The 20,392-nt window shown below is 44.9% G+C and overlaps 1 protein-coding gene across 2 annotated transcripts in view; it reads left to right on the forward strand.

Moving 5' to 3' along the window:
• The first annotated feature begins 610 nt into the window (after positions 1-610).
• The window catches only part of Blnk (B cell linker), a 72,754-nt gene continuing 52,972 nt past the window's right edge, over positions 611-20,392 (forward strand). The window contains exons 1-2 of one of the 2 annotated variants that reach the window (XM_059258203.1): positions 611-861; positions 5,789-5,948. Coding sequence is in view for 1 of the 2 variants with exons in the window: in XM_059258195.1 (XP_059114178.1) it covers positions 815-861 (47 nt within the window). In the remaining variant the exon portion in view is untranslated. The remainder of the gene's footprint in view (positions 862-5,788; positions 5,949-20,392) is intronic. The other variant, XM_059258195.1, reaches the window with a different exon arrangement.

Raw genomic sequence — 20,392 nt, forward strand, 5'->3', positions numbered from 1 at the left:
TGATTTGAGGTGTATCCTAGTTTTATTTGAAAGCATTAAGCTTTCAGCAAGGCAACTCCTGACTCCACACAGTGTATAATGGAGGTAATTTCTCCTTCCTGGAGTTACCTATCTCTCTACCCCTAAGTGACATTGACCTTGCACAAAGAATTACCCATCACATTTTAAATGCAACTTGAGAAGAGGAGACCCCGTCTCGCTGAGTAAATGACCACTGCCATGACTTGCCACTCAGATGTATGAGGAAGGAGCACCGTGAATGTCCACTTCACATCTTAGTTCTCTCAGCAGAAGAGGCTAATCCATAGCTTCATGCAAATGAGCAGAAAGCCCCCAAGAGCCATCCAGATGTAATGGACTATTCAGCTTTTCCTTGTACCTGGGAAGTTGCAGGTGACACTGGCCATCTGCTGAAAACAGAGACTACCTAAGATTTGGGACAAACAGGAAGTAGTGCCCAGCCAGAAGCTTATTCCAACCTGGCAACAAACCTGGTCATAAAAGAGCTGCTGGAAAGGATTTGCATGCCCAATAAGGTTTCGCTACTGAAGTTTACACAACCGCACAGTAAGCAGCCAAGCTGGCTGACTCCCTGGATCACATGATCTCGTAGAAACATGAAACTTGACGATGCGCTCCAGCGAGTTTTACTTCCCCTGTGCAGGGGTGTTTGCCAGCAGCCTGCGGTTACTCTCAGAAGTCAGCTCCAGTGGCATGAGCCCCTGAGCCCAAAGCCTTACCATGCTGCTCCCTAGGAAGGTCAGGAGCTACTGACATCCCCCTGGACAGCGACCCACACCTCCTCTCAGGAGAAATGGACAAGCTGAATAAGATAACTGTCCCTGCCAGCCAGAAGCTGAGGTAAGCTTCCTTGCTGATCCTTATCCCCGTTCCTTCCCCACTAGTGTTCCTACTGTTTTCAGAGGCGCTAACACTCTAGAATACTCTGCCAGTTCCAAGGAAGTGATTAGTAATGGCTGAGGGGAAGCAGACAGGGTTTTTTAAGAAATGTGTAGGAGCAAGTGGACCGACTCTGGCTGGGTTTCGCCAGTGACGGGACAAAGGTGAAGCTCTGGAAAGGCAAGAAGATTAGAAAATTCTGTGGCCCACATGCTACCAATGGCCAGCTTTCTGAGTCTGAATAGGACACACTGCTGAGGAAGGGCTTGTCCAAACAGAGTCTGCACCCACTGCATGGGGAACATTTGTGGTCATCGTTGGTTATTGTCTCTTGTTGATTTTGTGAGTGTTCATCGTAAGTTTATTGGGGGGAACTATATGTCTTTCCAATGCTTTCATGACAGTACAATAATTATCAATTTTGAAAACTGCATAAGGGCCCGTCAGCTGGCTCATTGGATAAAGTGCTTACTGTACAAGCTGAGCGACCTGGTGACCTAAGTTCCATCCCCACCACCCAGATAAAAGGAGAGAAAGAGAGCCAACTCCACAAGGCTGTCCTCTGAGTTCACACTCACTGCATGGCACATGTATGCCCTGACACATCATGCCCACACACATACTACACATGTACACACACATGCACATAATAATAACAACAATAATAATTTTAAAAACAGCTTTAGCAAATTAAAAAAATATATACTAGGAAAGAATAAACCAGCAGTGGACTAAGGCATAAGTCAAGGGACCATGAATATATGACTTCCCAAATTTTGAGTTTGAAGATCTTTTTGTCTTGCTGGAGTGGTGCCAATGGCTTTCGGATACTGGAACTTTTCAGTGTTTAGGGGTGTGTTATATTCCAGCTGCAGATTGGATCTTTGGACTCTCATGGGGTCATACTTAGGAGCTAGAGAACTAGAGATTTTGAGACAAAGTTGAAGAGAAATGAACCTGGAGTTGAGAGAGGGATAGCCTTTCACAGTCAGCCTACGGGTCTTCTACTCTTGGGGGTGTGGTAAGAAGCTGACTGGGGCACGCCAAGGGGGCTAGGACGGCCGGCAGCACCAGCTGGTCAGCCATTTCTAGAGCATGCCCAGGAGAGCCACAGAGTCCTTAACATAGATGGACGTCAGAAGGTCCCACAGGCACCCTAGGTCTTTAACTTCGCATCTCACAGGGAAGAGAGGGAACAGTGGAAGTAATAAGGGGCCACAAAGTGGAGAAGAGGATTGGAGTAGCAGAGACATTTTCATGAAGAAGATGTTTCAAGAGTTAGGCTTTGAGCGGCAGCTCAGATAAAATAGATGGAGAACTGGGGAAAATAGTTACATCATGCTGAGGAGGAAATACAGAAGCTGATGTGAGTGCAGTCTCAGACGCTGGTGAGCAGAGTTCTGCCCAGCAGAGGCTGCAGTGTGGAAGGTACAGGATGAGAGGGCCCTAGGGAGTTGGTCCTGCCTGTGGGGCCAGCTGGAAAAGTGAGAGTGAGAGGTCTAACCGTGTGGAGTTGGGTAGAAGTGCTATCAGAGAGTGAGGAGGACCGATTGGATAGAGGCAGCCAGAGGCATGGATACTGGGGTGCTGGGAACTTAAGGAACCCAGGCATTTAGAGTTAAAGGCACAGCAGTGAGAGGAGAGAAAGCAGGGAGAGATCAGGTGTGGCAGGGAACGGCCAAGGTCTCAGTGTCAGGGCTGGTGTGAACAGAGGTCCCGAAGGTCCCTAATCTAAAGCCGTCCAAAGCCTCAGATCCTGCTTCAGGGAACCCGGATGGGAATCAAAATAAAGAGAGCAATAGAATTTAATCGCTTTATGACCCCTCCCACCCCCCCACCCCACCCCCGGGGAAAAGTCCATTTTAATCATGCAGTGGGTGATGGGCATTACGTAATTATATTATAGGCTCGAAGACCAAAATTATACTTCAGATAATCACATGCTACACTCATCTACTCAGAGCAAAGCAACATTTTCCCCACTTGGTTACTAAATGGTCTGCACAGAATCAGCCTGTTTTTAATGGAATGTGCACCGTCAACATGGAAATTCCACGCGTGGAAATTTGCAAAGAAATGAGACTGTAAACAAAGCAACTCAAAACACCACCTGAAATGTTTTCTGTAAATACATGACATGGTGAGAAGTTGGCAGATGAAATGCTCGCTCCCTCTGCTTTGTGTACCCTCCCTGACTGGTCAACAGCAATCCAGAAAGTTGCCTAGCGAGTTTTTTGGCAGCAGATAGCAATGGAAATGGAGAGTGATGCTCAGATTTCCTCAGTTCGATCAAAGCCTGTAGAGGAATTGGCTTGAAGTAAAGCAAAGCAAACAGCAAGGGCACAACAAAACCATACAGTGAGTGTTTGTGAAAGGGGTTCAGTGGGGTGACCGGGACCCAGGGGTGCATGGCCTGGTCTGGAAAGTGGCTGGGGGCAAAAGGGATAACTAGGAAAAGACTAAGGCAGAGGGAACCAAAGAAGAGAGGACAGGCAGAATTGGGGGCTCGGGGGAGAAAGGATCCTCAACATGAAGGATGAAAGGCTCCTAAGGCACCATTGGGGTAGACACTGAGAGATTTTCAGCGCACCAGAACTGAGGCCGGTGAGGCGGCCAAGTGTGTGTGTATGTATATATCTCTTTGTTAATAGAAGTTCCCAGACTTCCAGTATCTCATACTTGGTTCTTAGCCATGATTTCCCTTTGAGTTTTATAAGGTAGTGACATCATCATAAACTTGACTGAGACCTGGGTTCTCAGTTCTTCCACAGCAAACATCCCTGTACCACACAAGTACCATGTTACTAGGTGAGCATTTGGGAATCTACAATCCCAAAGAGCTTAGGCAGCTATTCTTTTCAGGGTACTGTAACTAACTTGAAAATGAAGTTCCTCACTGTAACACACATGAACACATACCTATTTGCTTGTATAAGTAGAGAAAGTCTTTGACATAAGGCTGGTCAAATCATGCTTCCTCAATCTTTACCTTAATGGTTAGAGGATATAGCATTGGTTTGGGTCAGACAAGCCAAGGTTTTTGTGATATTAGGCAAGTTTAATTTCCCAGGCCCCAGTTTCTTCACCTGTAAGGCAAAGATTATAATAATAGTGCCAAATGCCACAGGGCTATTGTGAGAATTAAATAAGTTGTCCTATGCAGCACCTGACATCAGGATCCCGGCATACCGTAACTACTGAGTTTGAAGATAGTAGTTGTTAATGTTGCCATCATGGTCATTCTTATTCATTCTGTAGCTTGCATTGATTTTCTGGACATAAACAGAGGACTTCATACTGACCCCAGTGTGTTTCCTGTGAGTTTCATTTCTTCTTTCTGTTTTGGCCATTTTCTCTATTGAGTCTGAAATTGGTGGCATTTAGATTTGCATGGATTGTAGACATGTCATACATGTTTCTCAGGCCTCATCTAAGTGCTAGTTAGACTATTCAGGACAGAAGGCTCTGTCACCGGTGTCCAGGCCTTGCTGGCTAAAGGACTTACCTGGGATTTTCTCTGACAGACTCCAGAACACACTTCTCTCTTCATATCCTAAAATTTTCCATTGGAGTTTCCAGTTTCTGGGCTTTTCACCTTAAATTCTTTAAAAATCAATTCAGCTTTCCTGCACCCTTCCGCCCTCCCTTCCTCACAGGCCCTCCCTGTTTCTGTCAATGGTTTCATGATCAGCCCTAATTCTGACTCACCCTCCCTGCCTACTCACCTGCCACACCCTCTGTCTTTCTTTATTTCATTTCTATCTGTGTTCTTTCCTTCCACACCATCCGAGGTAGGTCCTCATCTTCCCATGTCTCCTACATTTGTCTGATCTGCACTCCTCCACAAAATGAGTGCTTTGGTTTAAACAACTCCCAAAGTCCTTCGTAGCCCTGCGCTTTGTGACCCTGTAAGCATGGGAGGCCAGTTCTGGCATGAGTCTTACATAGTTTCTAAGCACCTGGCTCTTAGAAATACTTCTAATGTATTCAGAAGGATGATGGAGCTGACTCCAAAAGGCTGGTTCCAACTGCCAGTTACCATCCCTGGGTCCCAAACAAGGGGGCTATTATGTCCCAAGGGTGAAAACAAAAGGCTAACGAGATGTAGGGTGATAATGCTCACTTGTTATCTATCTTTTAAGATCTTCTTAGTCACATATGCAAATCTCCAGCAGTGTTTGTGAGACATGAGTTTGCAGTGATCCTCCCTCAGCCAGGGTGGCATCCCTGAGTTATCTTCCTCACGGGCACCCATCAGGTTATTCCTGATTTTGAGAGTACATCTTTTTTTTTCTCTTTCTTTTTTTTTCTTTTTTTTTTCTTTTTCTTTTTTCTTTTTTTTGGTTTTTTTCAAAACAGGGTTTCTCCGTGTAGTTTTGGAGCCTGTCCTGGATCTCACTCTGTAGACCAGGCTGGCCTCGAACACACAGAGATTCCCCCTGGCTCTGCCTCCCGAGTGCTGGAATTAAAGGCGTGCACCACCACTGCCTGGCTCAGTCTTTTTTCTTTTAGGAGTTTTTACCTGGCACTATTATAAATCAATTCTTTATTTTCCATCCCCCACCCTATAAAATGACTCTTTGTTTTTGATCTTATCAAGGTCTCAAGAAATGGTTTATCTGATTTTATGTGAAGGATCCAGGCTTACTGCTTATTAAGTAGGGTGTTCAAGGCTGGTGGCTGATCCTAGATCCTGCCTCTGAACTCAGGGAGGTTCTAGGCTCCTGCCTTCTGTAGACAGAGCCTCATCAATGGAACCTTTAAGTCTGCTCCACTAAGACTCTGGCTGGAGTGTCATGGATGCCACAGGCCTCTCTCAGATATCTGTGTCTCTGGCCTTCTGACTATACCTCAGTGACTCCTCATTTTTGTGTTTTCCCCCCTTTAGGTCTGACAAAATACACATAACATAAAGTTTGCCATCTGAACCATCTTTATGTGTACAGTTCAGGAGCATTGGATGCATTCATAACCTTATGCAACCACCATCACCATCCATCCCCAGGACTCTTCATTTTGCAAAACTGGAACCCTGTGCTCATTACACAGTAGGTTCCCACTGCCCTCCCAGCCCCTGGAAATCAGTCTTTGTACTTTATGACTCCTCTAGGAACCTCAAGTAACTGGAACCATGCCATATTTGTCTACTCATGCCTGACTTACTTCACTTGGTTTCACGGTCATTTGTGGGGAAGTGGCACTTGGCTCCTTTAGGGGTGGCCTTGCTTCTCTCTGTTTACTGTGTTGGGTGTTGATGCTTAAAGTCACCGGGATGGACTTAATTTTCTCATTGCACAGCCTTGCTGGGTTTCCGAGGACCCCAGGGACTTAGGACCCTAGAGACCAAGCACACAGTTGGTGGAGGGTAAGAGAATGACATCTATCACTCCAGAAATGTAGCCTGAGAGGGGTTGGAATTCCAGCCCTCCTCTCAAGGGTCCCTCTGAGGGGCGGGGGGGGGGGGGGGGGGGGAGGGATGGAGCACTTGAAATGTGACACTAGATGCTGTTTTCTAGGTCCCACAGTCCCTCTAAGCTCCCCAGCACCATTGTGAGGCAACAGCCTCTGTGCTGCCTCATGTGGGGTCTCAGGAACGCCTGGCCACTAAGAAAACTTCTTTTGGGGCATGCCATGCCATCACTTGACCGTGTGTCGAGCCTCTTTATTACCGGCACGTTCTTTCCTGTCCCCGGGCCTTCATCTGCCAGTGTATTGGCCACTTCTCTTATTGTTGTGACAATGTACCCAACAGAAGCACTTAAATGAGGAGAGGTTTATATTCCTTCACAATCCACTCACGGCCGGGAGGGCGTGGCCTGGTCAACAGCATTGGGAAGCAGTATCGTGGCTTGGTTATATCCTGGAAGACCAGGAAGCAGAGAGTTTGGGATAGAACCAAAAAATGGATACTACCTTCGAGGTCTGCCCAGAGATACCTCTACTGACTAGTTAGTTCATGGTCCCAAAAATTCCACAGCCTTCCAAGGCATCATCAAACACATGAGCTTATGGAGACGTTTGACATCGAAACCATGATAATGGGAGTAGGCTTGTCTTCCTTTCTCACTTCCTTTCTTCCCAAATCTTATTCCACAGCTGCGAGTCATTTACTTCCCAAAGGCACCCTCCTCCAGGGCCCTGCTCCCTCCACCTGACCCACCCTGTTCTGTCTGTCTGACTTGTCTTCACCTCCTTTCCAAAACAGTACACTGGCAGTTACTTTGGCAGCCTTAGTTTTCGTTCTGGTATTTTCACAACTCTCCCATGACCCTGCCTCCATGAAGCTTATCCAGGGACTCCAGACATCTTCAGATTTCACTCCTTCACACAATGCAGGCAGGGTACAGGCAGCCAGGCTACTGGGCTTCCTTGGGCATAGCCACATGCACTGAAGAGCCCACATACAGTTTAACATTCTGTTGTTGCAAGCCTTAGTAACTTCAAGGAGAGGCCTTGCTGTTGCTTTACACTGGACACTGGAAATTCCACAGCCAGTGCTGGTCAAGGTGTCTGTGTTGCAGCATGCCTGCTTGCCTGTGGAGAGACATGGCGTCGATGGAGAAGCACTGAGGCCCACCTTTCCAGAACATAAGAGACGTTTCTCAAGCCTCCTTATGTCTCAAGTAGGACAATTGAGACCAGAAAGGCAAAGTCACCTGTGCAAGCTAGTGTCAATAAAGCCAACTATCACACTCACACCTCCATGTTGCCTGTGGATGAGGGAAAGCAGGCCACACATCATCCCTTTTGCTCTCCCTCCCTGAGTCATTTATTGGCTAATAGAGCTTTCTAGTTTAGTCAGTGTTCTATACATATCTGTTTTAAAAAGCTAAAAGGGATGGGCTGGAGAGTTGACTCAGTGGTTAAGAGCACTTATTGTCATAAAGGACCCAGGTTCGATTCCCAGGACCTATATAGAGCCTCACCATCTCCTTAGGCTCCAGGAACAATGTAGTACACAGACAGGCAGATGTACACACAGGCAAAAAACCCATGCACATAAAATAATAAAACTAAAACTAAAAAAATTAGAAGTTAAAAGGGAGTCTCCACGAAGCCCTGTAGACTCAGGTGTAACTTGGGTCGTTGCATAATTTCAAGCCCAAACTTGAATTCCACTGACTCAGGTGTGAGCAGCACCACACTGGTGTGTTTTTACAGTGACTGGGTCAACAGTGGTTCCCATTGTCTGAGGGTAAGTTATAATTACAAAGAGCATAGCTGGCCTTACCTGCAGACCAAGCATCCATCAGCAGTGCAGTATAATTTAGGAGGCACCCTGGGAAAGTGTCTCTGCTGCACCAGAAAGAGAATTCACATTGATTGGAATAGGCGGGCCTGGATTTGGGTGCCTGCTCTGCACTAATGAGCTCAGTCTTGGAGAAGGGCACTTAATCCACTTTACCTTGGCTCTTTCATCTGGAAAACAGAAGTAATGCTATGTACTAATAATATACACATATAGTAGGGGCATTGTATGTAAAACCAACAGTGGGAATATTCTCTTCCCCGAAAATACACCCTGGTCTCAACTTCTCTGATACACCAAATTGTGTCCTTAGAGCACTCCACACAGGATGAAGTGTCTTGGGGTTCTGGTTCAGAATCACATCACTAAGAGCAGTAGTCATGGACCTGGCTGTTCCCTGACACCAGCAAGAGTCAGGAGTCATTGTTCTGACAGTGAGCTTGGACTCAGGGGCAGACACTGTCCTCCTGCCTCTGGCACAGAGATCATTAAGTCAACAAGAGTTATGAGTTGAATGAATAGAACACTGTTCCGGATAAGGAGGTCAGAGGTGGAGACACACCTACCTGAACAGAGTTCCCCAGGTGAGTGGCGATGCCCATGGGTATTAGAGCAGAGGATGAGGAACATAAGCTTAGACACAGAATGTTTCCTGTATCCCCACACATCCTTTAAACCAGCAGTTCTCAACTTCTGGGTCGAAACCACTTTGGGTGTTGAACGACCCATTCACAGAAGTCAACTAAGACCATCAGAAAACATAGATATTTACATTATAATTCATAACAGTAGCAAAATTACAGTTATGCAGTAATAACAAAAATAATTTCATGGTTGGGGGTCACCACAGCACAAGGAACTGTACTAAAGGGTCGTAGCACTAGGAAGGCTGAGAACCACTGTTCTAAACTATACCTGGAAGCTACACCTGTTAGTGCCAATCTGTAATCCTATGTACTCAAAAGGCTGAGGCAGAAGAGTTACAGGTTTGAGGCCACCCTGAGCAACTTAGAAAGACCTTGTTTCAAAATAAAAAGTAAAAGGAGGGACTGGAGACATAGCTTAGTGATGGAGTCCTTACCTAGTATGAATGAGGCCCTGGACTCCATCCCCACTACTGAAAATAAGAATAAAAACAAAAACTGTACTTGGTTCAGGTGTAAAAATATGCAGCAGGAGAAATGAGGGTTTTTTGCTTGTTTGTTTTTTTGTTTTTTGTTTTTTTGTTTATTTACGACGGGGTTTCTCTGTGTAGTTTTGGTGTCTGTCCTGTATCTCGCTCTGTAGACCAGGCTGGCCTCAAACTCACAGAGATCCACCTGGCTCTGCCTCCTGAGTGCTGGGATTAAAAGCATGCACCATCACTGCTCGGCTGGAATGAGGTGTTTTTTTTTTAAGGACATATACACACATACACACACACACACACACACACACACACACACACACACACACACAGTACTGGACAAACAAGGAGACAAGAAATAACATCTTTTTTTGTGACAGACTCAAACATGAGAAATACACTTTCTTTTAAAAATTTTTTTGTGTGTGTTTTGTCTCCATGTAAGTCTGTGCATCATGTGCATGCCTAGTGCCCAAAGAGGCCAGAAGAGGGTGTCAGATCCCTTGACACTGGTGCTACAGATAGTTACACACATAGGTGCTGGGAATCAAACCTGGGTCCTATAGAAAAACAGCCAGTGCTCTTAACTATGGAGTCATCGCTCCAGCCCTGGTAAATACATTTTCAAAAAAAAGGTGAAAAGACAAGTGTAGTGCCACACACCTCTAACTCCAACACTAGACAGGACGAGGCAGATAGAAAGTACAAGGTCATCATGACCTACATAGTCAACTCCAGGCCAGCTTGGGCTATATGAGGTCTTGTGTCAACAAAACAAAACAAAACAACCAAAATACAGTGAAGAAAAGACAATGGAAAGTGGAATGCTAAGTTCTTAGAAAACTAAATTCTACATATATGTGATTTGTAAAGGTTTTATTCTTTTTTTATTTTTTATTAATTGTACCAGGCTTTTTCTTTTGGGCCACCAACCAGCTCCCAAATCATGACACAAGACTTCTTAATGGTTATGAATGCTCAGCCTTATCTTAGCTCTTATTTTAATCTGTTTCTCTTTATCTACTTTTTGCCTTGGGGATTTTTACCTTTTTTTTTTCTGTGTATCTTACTTTCCTGCTGTCTTTATGTCTGTCTGGAGGCTGCCTGGCTTCTGGCCCTGGATGTGTCCCTCTCTTTCTTCTTGTTCTCTTCTTGTTTTTTCCTCAAGCCTAGATTTCTTCTCCTATTTATTCTCTCCACCCACCAGCCCCGCCTATCGCCTCTCTGCCTAGCTATTGGCCCTTCAGCTTTTTATTAGACCAATCAGGTGCCTTAGGCAGGCAAGGTGAAACAGCAACACATCTTTACATAATTAAACAAATGCAGCATAAACAAATGTAACACATCTTTGCTTAGTTAAAATAATATTTAATTAATAATAAATAAAATATTTAATAATTAATAATAATTAATTATTTTCTCCAGCTTTTTTCTCACACTTTCCCCTCCTTAAAGTTTTACTCTTAAGCGTGTACATATTCACATTCAAAGATCTCACTGTTGCCATGCCAACCCCAGATGGCTGGGCCTATGTGTCTAGTGCTGTATTTTTGGGTGAATATTGTTGCTTGTAAAATAATAGTCTCTCTCTCTTCCTCTCCCTCATTTTTGCCCTCTCCCTCCCCCTCCCCCCTTTCATACACACACACACACACACATACACACACACATACACATACACATACACACACACATACACACACACTAAAACAAAAGCTATTCATTTAAAACTTCAAAAGTAAATTGAGGAAAAGAATGTTTTAAAACTGTTACTGACTGCTCTGTGTGTCTGGATGGTGGCAGTAGTTGTATGAGCTTGTGAGTTTACTAAATGTTACTGTATACATGATGAAATTTGGATTGTGTATGTTTTGCTACAATCAAAACCTTGTTTGGGCTTGTAAGACAGCTCGGTGAGTAAAGGAGCTTGCCAAGCTGAGGTCCATCCCTGGACAGCATGGTGGAAGGAGAGAACTGATTCCCAGAGTTGTTCTCTGATCTCCACATGGCACCATGGAACACATGCACATTAGTGTGTGTGCACACACACGCATAAGCAAACAAGCAAGTAAATAAATGTAATTTTAAGAATTGATAGTATAGATTATTTAAGGAGCCATGATCATATTAAGACAGGGTTTCCCTGTGTAGCTTTGCGCCTTTCCTGGAACTCATTCTGTAGACCAGGCTGGCCTTGAACTCACAGAGATCCGCCTGCCTCTGCCTCCTGAGTGCTGGGATTAAAGGCGCACGCTACCACCATCCAGCTCAAGGTTTTTCTTTAAATGTATTCTTTTGTGTTGTGCTATGTGTACCTATTTAAGTGTGTGTAACTGAGTGTGTGAGTGCTTGTGCATGTGTGTGGAGGCTAGAGACAGAGACCCATGTTTAGTGTCTTCTTCAATGCTCTCTATTCTGTGAGACAGATTTCTCACTAAACCTGGAGCTCAAAGATTCAGCTAGACTGGTTGACTAGCACTCTGGACTCCTCCTGCCTCTGCCTCCCCAGTGCTGGATTACAGGCACACCCACTGCACCTAGCTTTTTTACATAGGTTCTGGGAGATTACACTCAGTCCTCGTGCTTGTTTGTATAGCAATAACTTTAAGGAGTGGGCTTTTTCTGAAACCCTAAAGGTATTCTTGATACTCATTTCTAGATGCTTTTTAAGAAATGCAAGGTTTCTTTTCAACCCTTTACCCCCACCCACAAAACACACAAGACGTTCCTCCTCATGCCTCTGTTTTTAACTCAGATCCCAGAAAGAAAAGCCTAACTGAGTCAAGTGTTTTTGGGATACAGGAAAACTATTCTTCAAAATCACTCTTTACTTTTAACAGTGTTTTGGGGGTCAGCTGCAGAAATGGGTAGCCAGACTGTGCAATGCCATGCAGTCACAGGCAAAATGTTCTTTCTCCAGTTGAGTCAATTAAATTTTGCTTATGTTAGCATTCATTAGTCATACACAATGGGTTTCATTATGAGATTTTCACATATGCACATGTAATATATAATTCATTTTGATCATAAGTTAACATAAATATTTTTGCTAACATATAATTATATAAAACAATAGAGTTCATTCTGAGGTGTTCACAGATGTATCTAATGTACCTTGATCACATGAGGGGTGAATATCACTCCTCCATTTCTCATTAAGTTATTTTTTAACAAAGACACACTCAAATTCTTTAAGCATGTTCATTGCCTAGAAAAACATTTCCAGAATTTTCTGAAAGCAAGTTTGAATGACTTGGCCACTTCCTTTTTTTTTTTTGTTTTTTTTGTTTGTTTTTTTTGGTTTTTCGAGACAGGGTTTCTCTGTGTAGCTTTGCGCCTCTCCTGGAACTCACTTGGTAGCCCAGGCTGGCCTCGAACTCACAGAAATCCGCCTGGCTCTGCCTCCTGAGTGCTGGGATTAAAGGCGTGCGCCACCACCGCCCGGCTTGGCCACTTCCTTTTACAAAAAATTCCTAGCTGCTTTGGCTTAGACACCCTGTTGTTTGTTTGTTTGTTTATTTGTTTTGAGGTGGTGTTTTTTGCTGGTAATGGAGAGGCTGGGTATACCAAACTTCATTACACAGCACCTGGTAGAAACAGTGAGTGTGGGAGAATTAAGTAACATGTGTGGCTCACCCAAGGGCCTACCTCTCTGTGGACACAGAAACCTCCTCTAATTATTTGGTTTTCATAACCTGCCTTTTTACAGGAGAACTTTTCTCTTCACCCACTTCCACACAGCACAGGGGATAAGAGCCAGAAGCAGTAGGGTCCCTGCATGCTCAGAGGACAGAAAAAGCTGTAGCTCTCTAGGCATCAAGGGCTCCTAGCCACTGAAATCAGGATGAGGAAGGACCGTGGCAATGTATGTAGTCATATCAAGTGACAAATCTTCCAAGACGATTTGGAAGTCAGGATAGCATAGCTTTTTGGTCAGCACATCTGTCTCAATGTGGACAGTCCCCAGCCAATCTGCCCCTGACAGGGTAAACGGAACTAGGACTTTAAATAAGATAATGGATATTTGTAGAATCATCCCTGTTCTTGGTTGTGCCAAATCCAGCCCAACTTCTGTCTGTTTATAACCCAGCTCGGCAGTGCAGACGTGCCAACCACTAGCAGCAAATATTTGCAGATGTCTGCAGGAACACAGAGACAGGGTAGAATGCTGGAAACAATTGTGATCTACTTTCCATGGTTAGTGGCTGTTAGCTGAGAGGTGTTGCGTCCGACGTACATGGGCTCTATGTGCCAGACTCCTCAGGGCCTCTCTGCCTAGGCCATGGGGTAATGTCACCGCTTTTCTTCCAGACCTGGAGAGCTCCATGACATCCCCTTCTCCTATCAAGCACCACCCTATTTCCTTCCCCTCACTGCCGTCTGTCCCTTCCTCTTTTCTCTCTGCCCCTCCCTAAAGGCTGAAATGCCCTAAGAACTCATGCTTTCCACCAGCAAAACGTTTGACCTTGGAAGCCAATCACAGGGCAGGGATGGGGACACGTGTCCTCAGTATGACTGCTGGGCAGGTAGGGGGACTGGGTGGCCTCTCCAAAGATAGAAGGGAAGCTGGCCATAGCGGCCCATGGCGAAAGTGGTCATCTTCCCGGAAGAGGGCCCAAGTTGAAATAAATCACCATGCCATCCAGACAGGGCAAAGATCATGTACCTTGGCGTCACACCTTGTTTTGTATATTACCTCTTACCAGTGATAGGACTACAGGAGTTCCTCAACTTCTCAGGCCAAATGTTCTAATCTCTATAAATGGGGAACCACAACAGTATAAATATTCTCTCCCCTACTGTAGACATAAAAATTGTGAAGAAAGTTCTTGTCACAATAGAAAGCGGGGTTACCCCAGGCGTGGTTGCATCATACACAGCAAGTGCCAAGGGTTACTTCTGTTCTGGTTCTTTCTCCATGGTTTGCTGCTGGCCTGGGGGTAGGTCAGTCTTCAGAACTGTCTTGTTGGGTCTGGGCTTCAGTCAGAGCTCTGAGCTGTGGCCCAGGAAGGAAGAGGTGCCTTGTTTCCATAGCTCGGTCTATATCCCAACAGGGGACCTGAGCCAGGCGGGAAAGAGCAGTGGGAGAGTTTGTCCAAAAGAAACTAAGCTAATCCTGGGACTGGTTAGTTACCACATCTCCCTAGAACCTGATTCTCTTCCTTGGGGCAAGATGAGGCTGACCCAGATCATACGCAAGGTCTCTGTCACTTCCAAATGTCTATGACTTCACAGACAAAACAAGGAGCTTGGATTTCAAAGCTAGACAGTTTGAAACAGCACCATGCTCTTTTTGGGCCTCAGTGTTTGTATCTATAAAATAAGATGAGGGCACTCATTCAGCCCTAGGAGGTTACTCTGGCTACCCTGCCATGGCAAGAACTGTCAAAATGTCTTGCCAATTGCACTACATTGTCTAGAAGGAAGCAACTGTGGCTGCTGAATTCGCAAACCTAAATATAACAGCGCTCATGCCACAGGAAGGTCAAGCTGGAGGAGATGGGCATGGGGAAGTTGAGGCCAGACACGAAGTATGGAAGAGGGAGGCTAGCCATCTGAGGGGAAAGAGGCTAGACATCAAGGGGAGAGCGAAGAAGGAGGCCATTGGAGGATGTCTGTAGCATCCAAATCACAGAACAGTCAGTAGTACTCTGTTCCCGAGTGGTGGGTCTAGAGCCAGTGACGTCACATTGCAGACAAGTTATCCAGATGTGTAGGACTCAAAGAATACTTGGCTTTTTTCTGTATCTTTGCTCTGATTTTGTAGAGGCCAGAGGCATTGGGCAAGCCGTGAAGTGGGGAGGGATCCCTGTCCTGCAGTATTTATATTCAGTTTAACCCTAGATCCCAAGCTTGGCTGGCTCCTTGAATTGTGGAACAAATAAGACAAAAACAGCAAATCATGACACCAAACTTTAAGGAGTAGTCTGGAAAAAGAAGTAAATCTAGGTAAATAATATTTTGAGCAAATTAAAAAAAAAGTACAAAAAAAAAGCATACGAAGAACTAAATATTGAAGATTTAAGTGTGGAGCTGGGGACATCACTCACCAGTTCAAGAACCTGTGTGCAAGGGTAAGGACCAGAGTTCAAATCTCCAGAACCCATGGAAATAGCCAATTACGCTACATTGTTTAGAAGGAAGAAAGTTGCTGAATTCGCAAACCTAAATATAACAGCAAGGACACCAGTTCCAGCCTTGGAAGGCAGCAACAGAATCCCCAGAGCAAGCTAATTAGCAAAAGCAGCCCTATTGATGAGTTCTGACTTTGAGGGACCCTCCTCAGTGAATAAGGTGGAAGAGAGAGGGAGGATGATTCCTCCCACAGGCACCAGCACACATGTGCACATGAATCACACACATGCATCACATAGCGAGAGGAAAAAAAGGAGGGGAAGAAGAAATTTGAAATGAAGACAGGACAGTGCTATTGTTAATGTCTTTCTGCCTCAGACTCCAAGATAGCACACTGAGCACAGCTTCATGCCAGAGATTTTGTGTGTGTGTGTGTGTGTGTGTGACAGACCCAAAACCCAGGGCCTGTGTTTCACATGCTCTACCACTGAGCTTCCTCCAGTCTTTGTTTTCCCAGACATAGTCTCACTACCTGTCCCAGACTGGCCCAGAACTTGTAGTCTCCATCCTCAGTCTCCCTAGGGTTGGGATTACTGACTGCAAAGCCACACTAGGTGGGCAGTGATGTCCCTTCTGAAAGCTGTCAGCCTGAATTCCCAGGAGGAAACCTCACAACATTCCTGTCTTCAGTGTGTTCACTAGTCTGGGAGCAGGCTCAGCAGAGATAGGTCTCACTGGCCCACACTTTTTCCATTCTCCCCACTTAATCACCGCACACCCCAGGACCGGACCCTGAGCACTTCCTGCTGTCTGGGACTCAGCTCATCCTGAGCCCAGGGACGGAGGCTTTGACCCCGCCCTTAGCTGGTTAGCCTCACTTTGGACAGCGTCCCTCTCACAGCAGCCTGTCCTTGCTACTCTGAGCTTCCCACTGGCCCCAAAGGTCCCAGATGGTAGACCCTACCTCTGAGCCTTTTGCGCTTCCTGTTCCTCTCCCGTGTCTGGCATTTCCTGGTCTGTTCACGTGACTGGTGATGACACAACAAAACACCAGCAAGATCCAAGAGAACGCAGGAGCTTCCGGCCCAGAGACCCAAGGACACCAGGTTGCAAGCGCCATGGTTTTCCTTTTTTACGGCTTCCTGGAAGTTTAACTTTTTCTAAATTAAATATGTATTACAATTCAATTAAAGAAGTAAAAAGTGGGCTGGGACTTAGAACTCAGTTAGCAAAGCACACACCTAGCATCTGTGAGGCCCTGAGTTCAATCCCCAGCACTGAAAACGGAAGTCCTATGAAGATGATCAGTAACACCTTGAAAAGGAATCTGGAGTCAAAAATATTAAACCATGTAAACACTCAAAAGGGGTTGGGGAGTGGGAGCTGTCTCAAAACAAACAAAGGCCAGAAAGATGCCTCAGCGGCATCTTTACTTGCTACCAAGCCTGTTCCTGGGACCCAAAAGGTGGAATGAGAGAACAGATATGCCAAAAATCCAATAGACTTATGGATGTTCGTTAAAGTACTTTTAATTTAAAATACAAGTTTAAAATAAAAGCAGTTTTAAACATACATTTGTAGTAAGAAGTAGTAAAGAGACTGGGTATATTCTTCTTTTGAAGATTTACTTGTTTGTTGTGCATACAGTGTTCTGCTAGCAAGTATGCCTGCATGCCAGAAGAGGGCACCAGATCTCATTACAGATGGTTGTGAGCCACCATGTGGTTGCTGGGAATTGAATTCAGGACCTGGAAGAGTAGCCAGTGCTCTTAACCTCTGAGCCATCTCTCCAGCCCCGAGACCAGGTATATTCTTTACATACACAGACAGAGAGACAGCAAGAGACAGAGACAGGGAGACACAAAGAGAGGATAACAGAGAAAATATTACTGCAAATTAATCTTAGAAACAAGCAGCTGGAGACCCCAGGCCACCCATTTGTGTCAGTGTAGAGGTTTTAGGGGTGCCTACAAGAGATCAGGATGAGCTCCAACAGTGATCAGCCAAGATGAAAACAGCAAGCCAGGTTCCGTGGAAACTAGGGAGCTACTGCAAACTCATGGGGAAGGGACTAGCAAGTTGAGGTTTGAGATTTAGAAACAGGAGCATTGAAGACCCTCACAGCACAGAATGGAGGGTCTCAGGATTTTCCAGGTAGGGAGGGGAAGGCTCAGGCCCAGATCAGCTCAGGAGGCAGGGCTAGCCTTACAGCTCCTGAAGCGTGAAGTGCAAGAACTGGATCCAGGGCTGAGACTGATGAAAGGGGAAAGAATATATCTGCTCTTTGCAGGACTTGCGCTCCTTTGAGATTCTGTTAATCCAAAAACCAGCCCACCAAGGGATTTTCTCTGATCTGGTTGCTTTGCATTTGATCTTTTCTGGGAAGAGAAGTGGGGGAAATGCCAAGATGCTATGTCCCCTCTTCACGGTCTGGTGAGTGCAGTGGGAGCTGAAAGGGAAGCAAGATACTTCACACACACACACACACACACACACACACACACACACACACACACTCCTTTAAACTTTTTTGGCTAGGCTTTTAAAAATATGCTTGTGACAGATGCTCCCATTTTCAAATCATCTTCTGTATTTGATAAAAGACAATGTGGCATGAATCTTGTCAACGGTGAGCTTTTTTTTGACTCCTGACCACACTGCAGTATGGCTGCTTTCCCCAAGGCCCCTCACCTCAGTGCCCCACAAACCATCCTTCCAGAATTTGTCCCACCCTCAAATTCCTAGGGATCTTCTGAAGATTAGCTGTGACCCTCCCTGATGAGTTTTCACAGACCAGATCCCCAGGGCTGGGGGGGAGGGGGAGCACAGTGCACAAAGCTCTCCTACCCTGGTAATGCTGTCTGAAGTTCTCAGCCTCAGTGCACACTGGAAACACTTGAGAGTCGATGACTGGGTTCAATAGTCTGGAGTGAGGCCTAGGTATCAGGATGATTAAAAAAACTCTGGGTGATTCTACCCCCCAAGCCTAATTAAGGGCACTTCTTTAGCTTAGCCTGTTTTCCGTGGAAAAGTTGTAATGAGATTGATTGCCCACATACTACTCATTGGGAAAGACAAGTTGATGTGAGATGATGATGTGCCTGTGGCTTGTGGGGTGGGCATGCTCTGCTACCCAGCAGGTTGGAACTATCTCTGTGGGTATACTGTGCTGAGCCCAGGTGAGGGACACCCAGCAGGTGAGAACCATCTCTGCTGGTGATCTGTGCTGAGCCCAGGTGCAGGGACACCCAGCAGGTGAGAACCATCTCCGCTGGGGTACTGTGCTGAGTAGAGGTAAAAGAAGACAGGTCACTGGCAGCCACAGCTCTCCCTTCCCGCTCTTCTCCTGTGTTGAAGGTAGATGGGGTGGTGCGCTGTTGACTGGAACAGAAGGCTGGGCACTTTCTGTTTGCTGGGCAAAGAGGTGCCACCTCACTCCAGTTAGAATGGTTACTATTGAATGACATAGGGTTACAAGGGTGTGGAGGAAAAGGGGTTCTTGCACACATGTGGTGGGAATATACTTTAGTAATTAGTATTATGGAAAGCAGTATGGACATTCCCCCCAAATTAAATATAGAACTACTCTAGGATGCATCAGTCCCTCTACTTGACATGCGGAAGGCAATGAAGTCAGTATGTCAAAGACACAGCTATATTCCCATGTTTACTGCAGAAGTAGCCACAGGAGCAAAGAAATGGAATCAACCCAAGTGTCACAGCCAATGAACAGGAAAACAAAATGTGATACATACAAATGGTGGAATACTATTCAGTTGTTAAAAATATAATGGGATGGGTAAGGAAGTGGGAAAAGAGTGACTGATAATTAATAAATTACAGGGTTTTTTATTTTTCCCTCTTTTTTATTGAAAATAGATTCTTTCCCATACAATATATTATGATTATAGTGTTCCCACCCACAACTCCTCCCAGAATCTCCCCACCCACCAAATCCAGACCTTACCTCCAGCAGCACAGGGCTGGCTCTAAGGGAAATCCACGGAGCTGGTGTATTGTGACTTTTTTTTATCAGAAGAGTTAAGGGAAAAGACACTCACATACTTTCTGGATGGTTTCCTTCTTTTCTTCTTCCACTGTATTCTCTTCTCTACAGCTTATACACCTCAGCAAAGTCTTTTAGGCAATATAGACATTACAATGTGGTTATATTCTACTTTTCAAGTGAATGATTACAATGAATACAGGTAAAAACATGTTTTTCATCTCCCTTACATGATTAAAACAGTCATTTCAAGAACCCACGTACATTTACGTCTAAGTAACTTGTTACAGATTAACAGAGTGTGAGCAAGCAGGGGGTATTTTTCTCAGCCATCTTTTACTGGCATGCTGCATATTGTGGTTACAAAGAAAGAATCAATTACATTATTATTTATCTTGAAGATAATCTTAAAAGGAATCTTAAAGGGATCACAAACCTAAACTTTTTATACATGAAAAAGAATCAGTCATCTCTACTTTAAATCTTTAGGGTGCATACCCCCTCATCAGTAGTCTCTTATATCAGGAGATTGAGGTACAAGGAATTAATTATTACCTTTGATCATCAACTAATCCAAGCAAGAAAGGCATGTCGGCTAATGATAATTGTGCTGCTCTGTTCTTGTTCCCTGACCTTAAAGTGTTCCTCACTCAACTGTGTGTCTTTCTAAAACTTTAGATTGTCTTCTTGGGTTTTTCACTTCAAAGCTATTTAACAAAATTATCTTACTCTAACTTTAATTTATTTTCAGAGCTTTGTTTCAGCTATGATGCACTCTGAAACCTGTGAATACATCTCCCAACATTAAGATTAAAAGAGTTTTTTCTTTTTTTCTTTTTTTTTTTTTTCCAGAGCTGAGGACCGAACCCAGGGCCTTGCGCTTGCTAGGCAAGCACTCTACCACTGAGCTAAATCCCCAACCCCTAAGATTAAAAGAGTTTAAGCTAGCTGGGCTACTGGGACTTAATTGTTTTTCTTAATCATTAATCCACAGTCTATGTGGCTCCTCAATAGCAACTCATGTGTTCTAACCATG

The sequence above is a fragment of the Peromyscus eremicus genome, chromosome 1, assembly GCF_949786415.1.
Source record: "Peromyscus eremicus chromosome 1, PerEre_H2_v1, whole genome shotgun sequence".
NCBI classification, from domain to species: Eukaryota; Metazoa; Chordata; class Mammalia; order Rodentia; family Cricetidae; genus Peromyscus; species Peromyscus eremicus.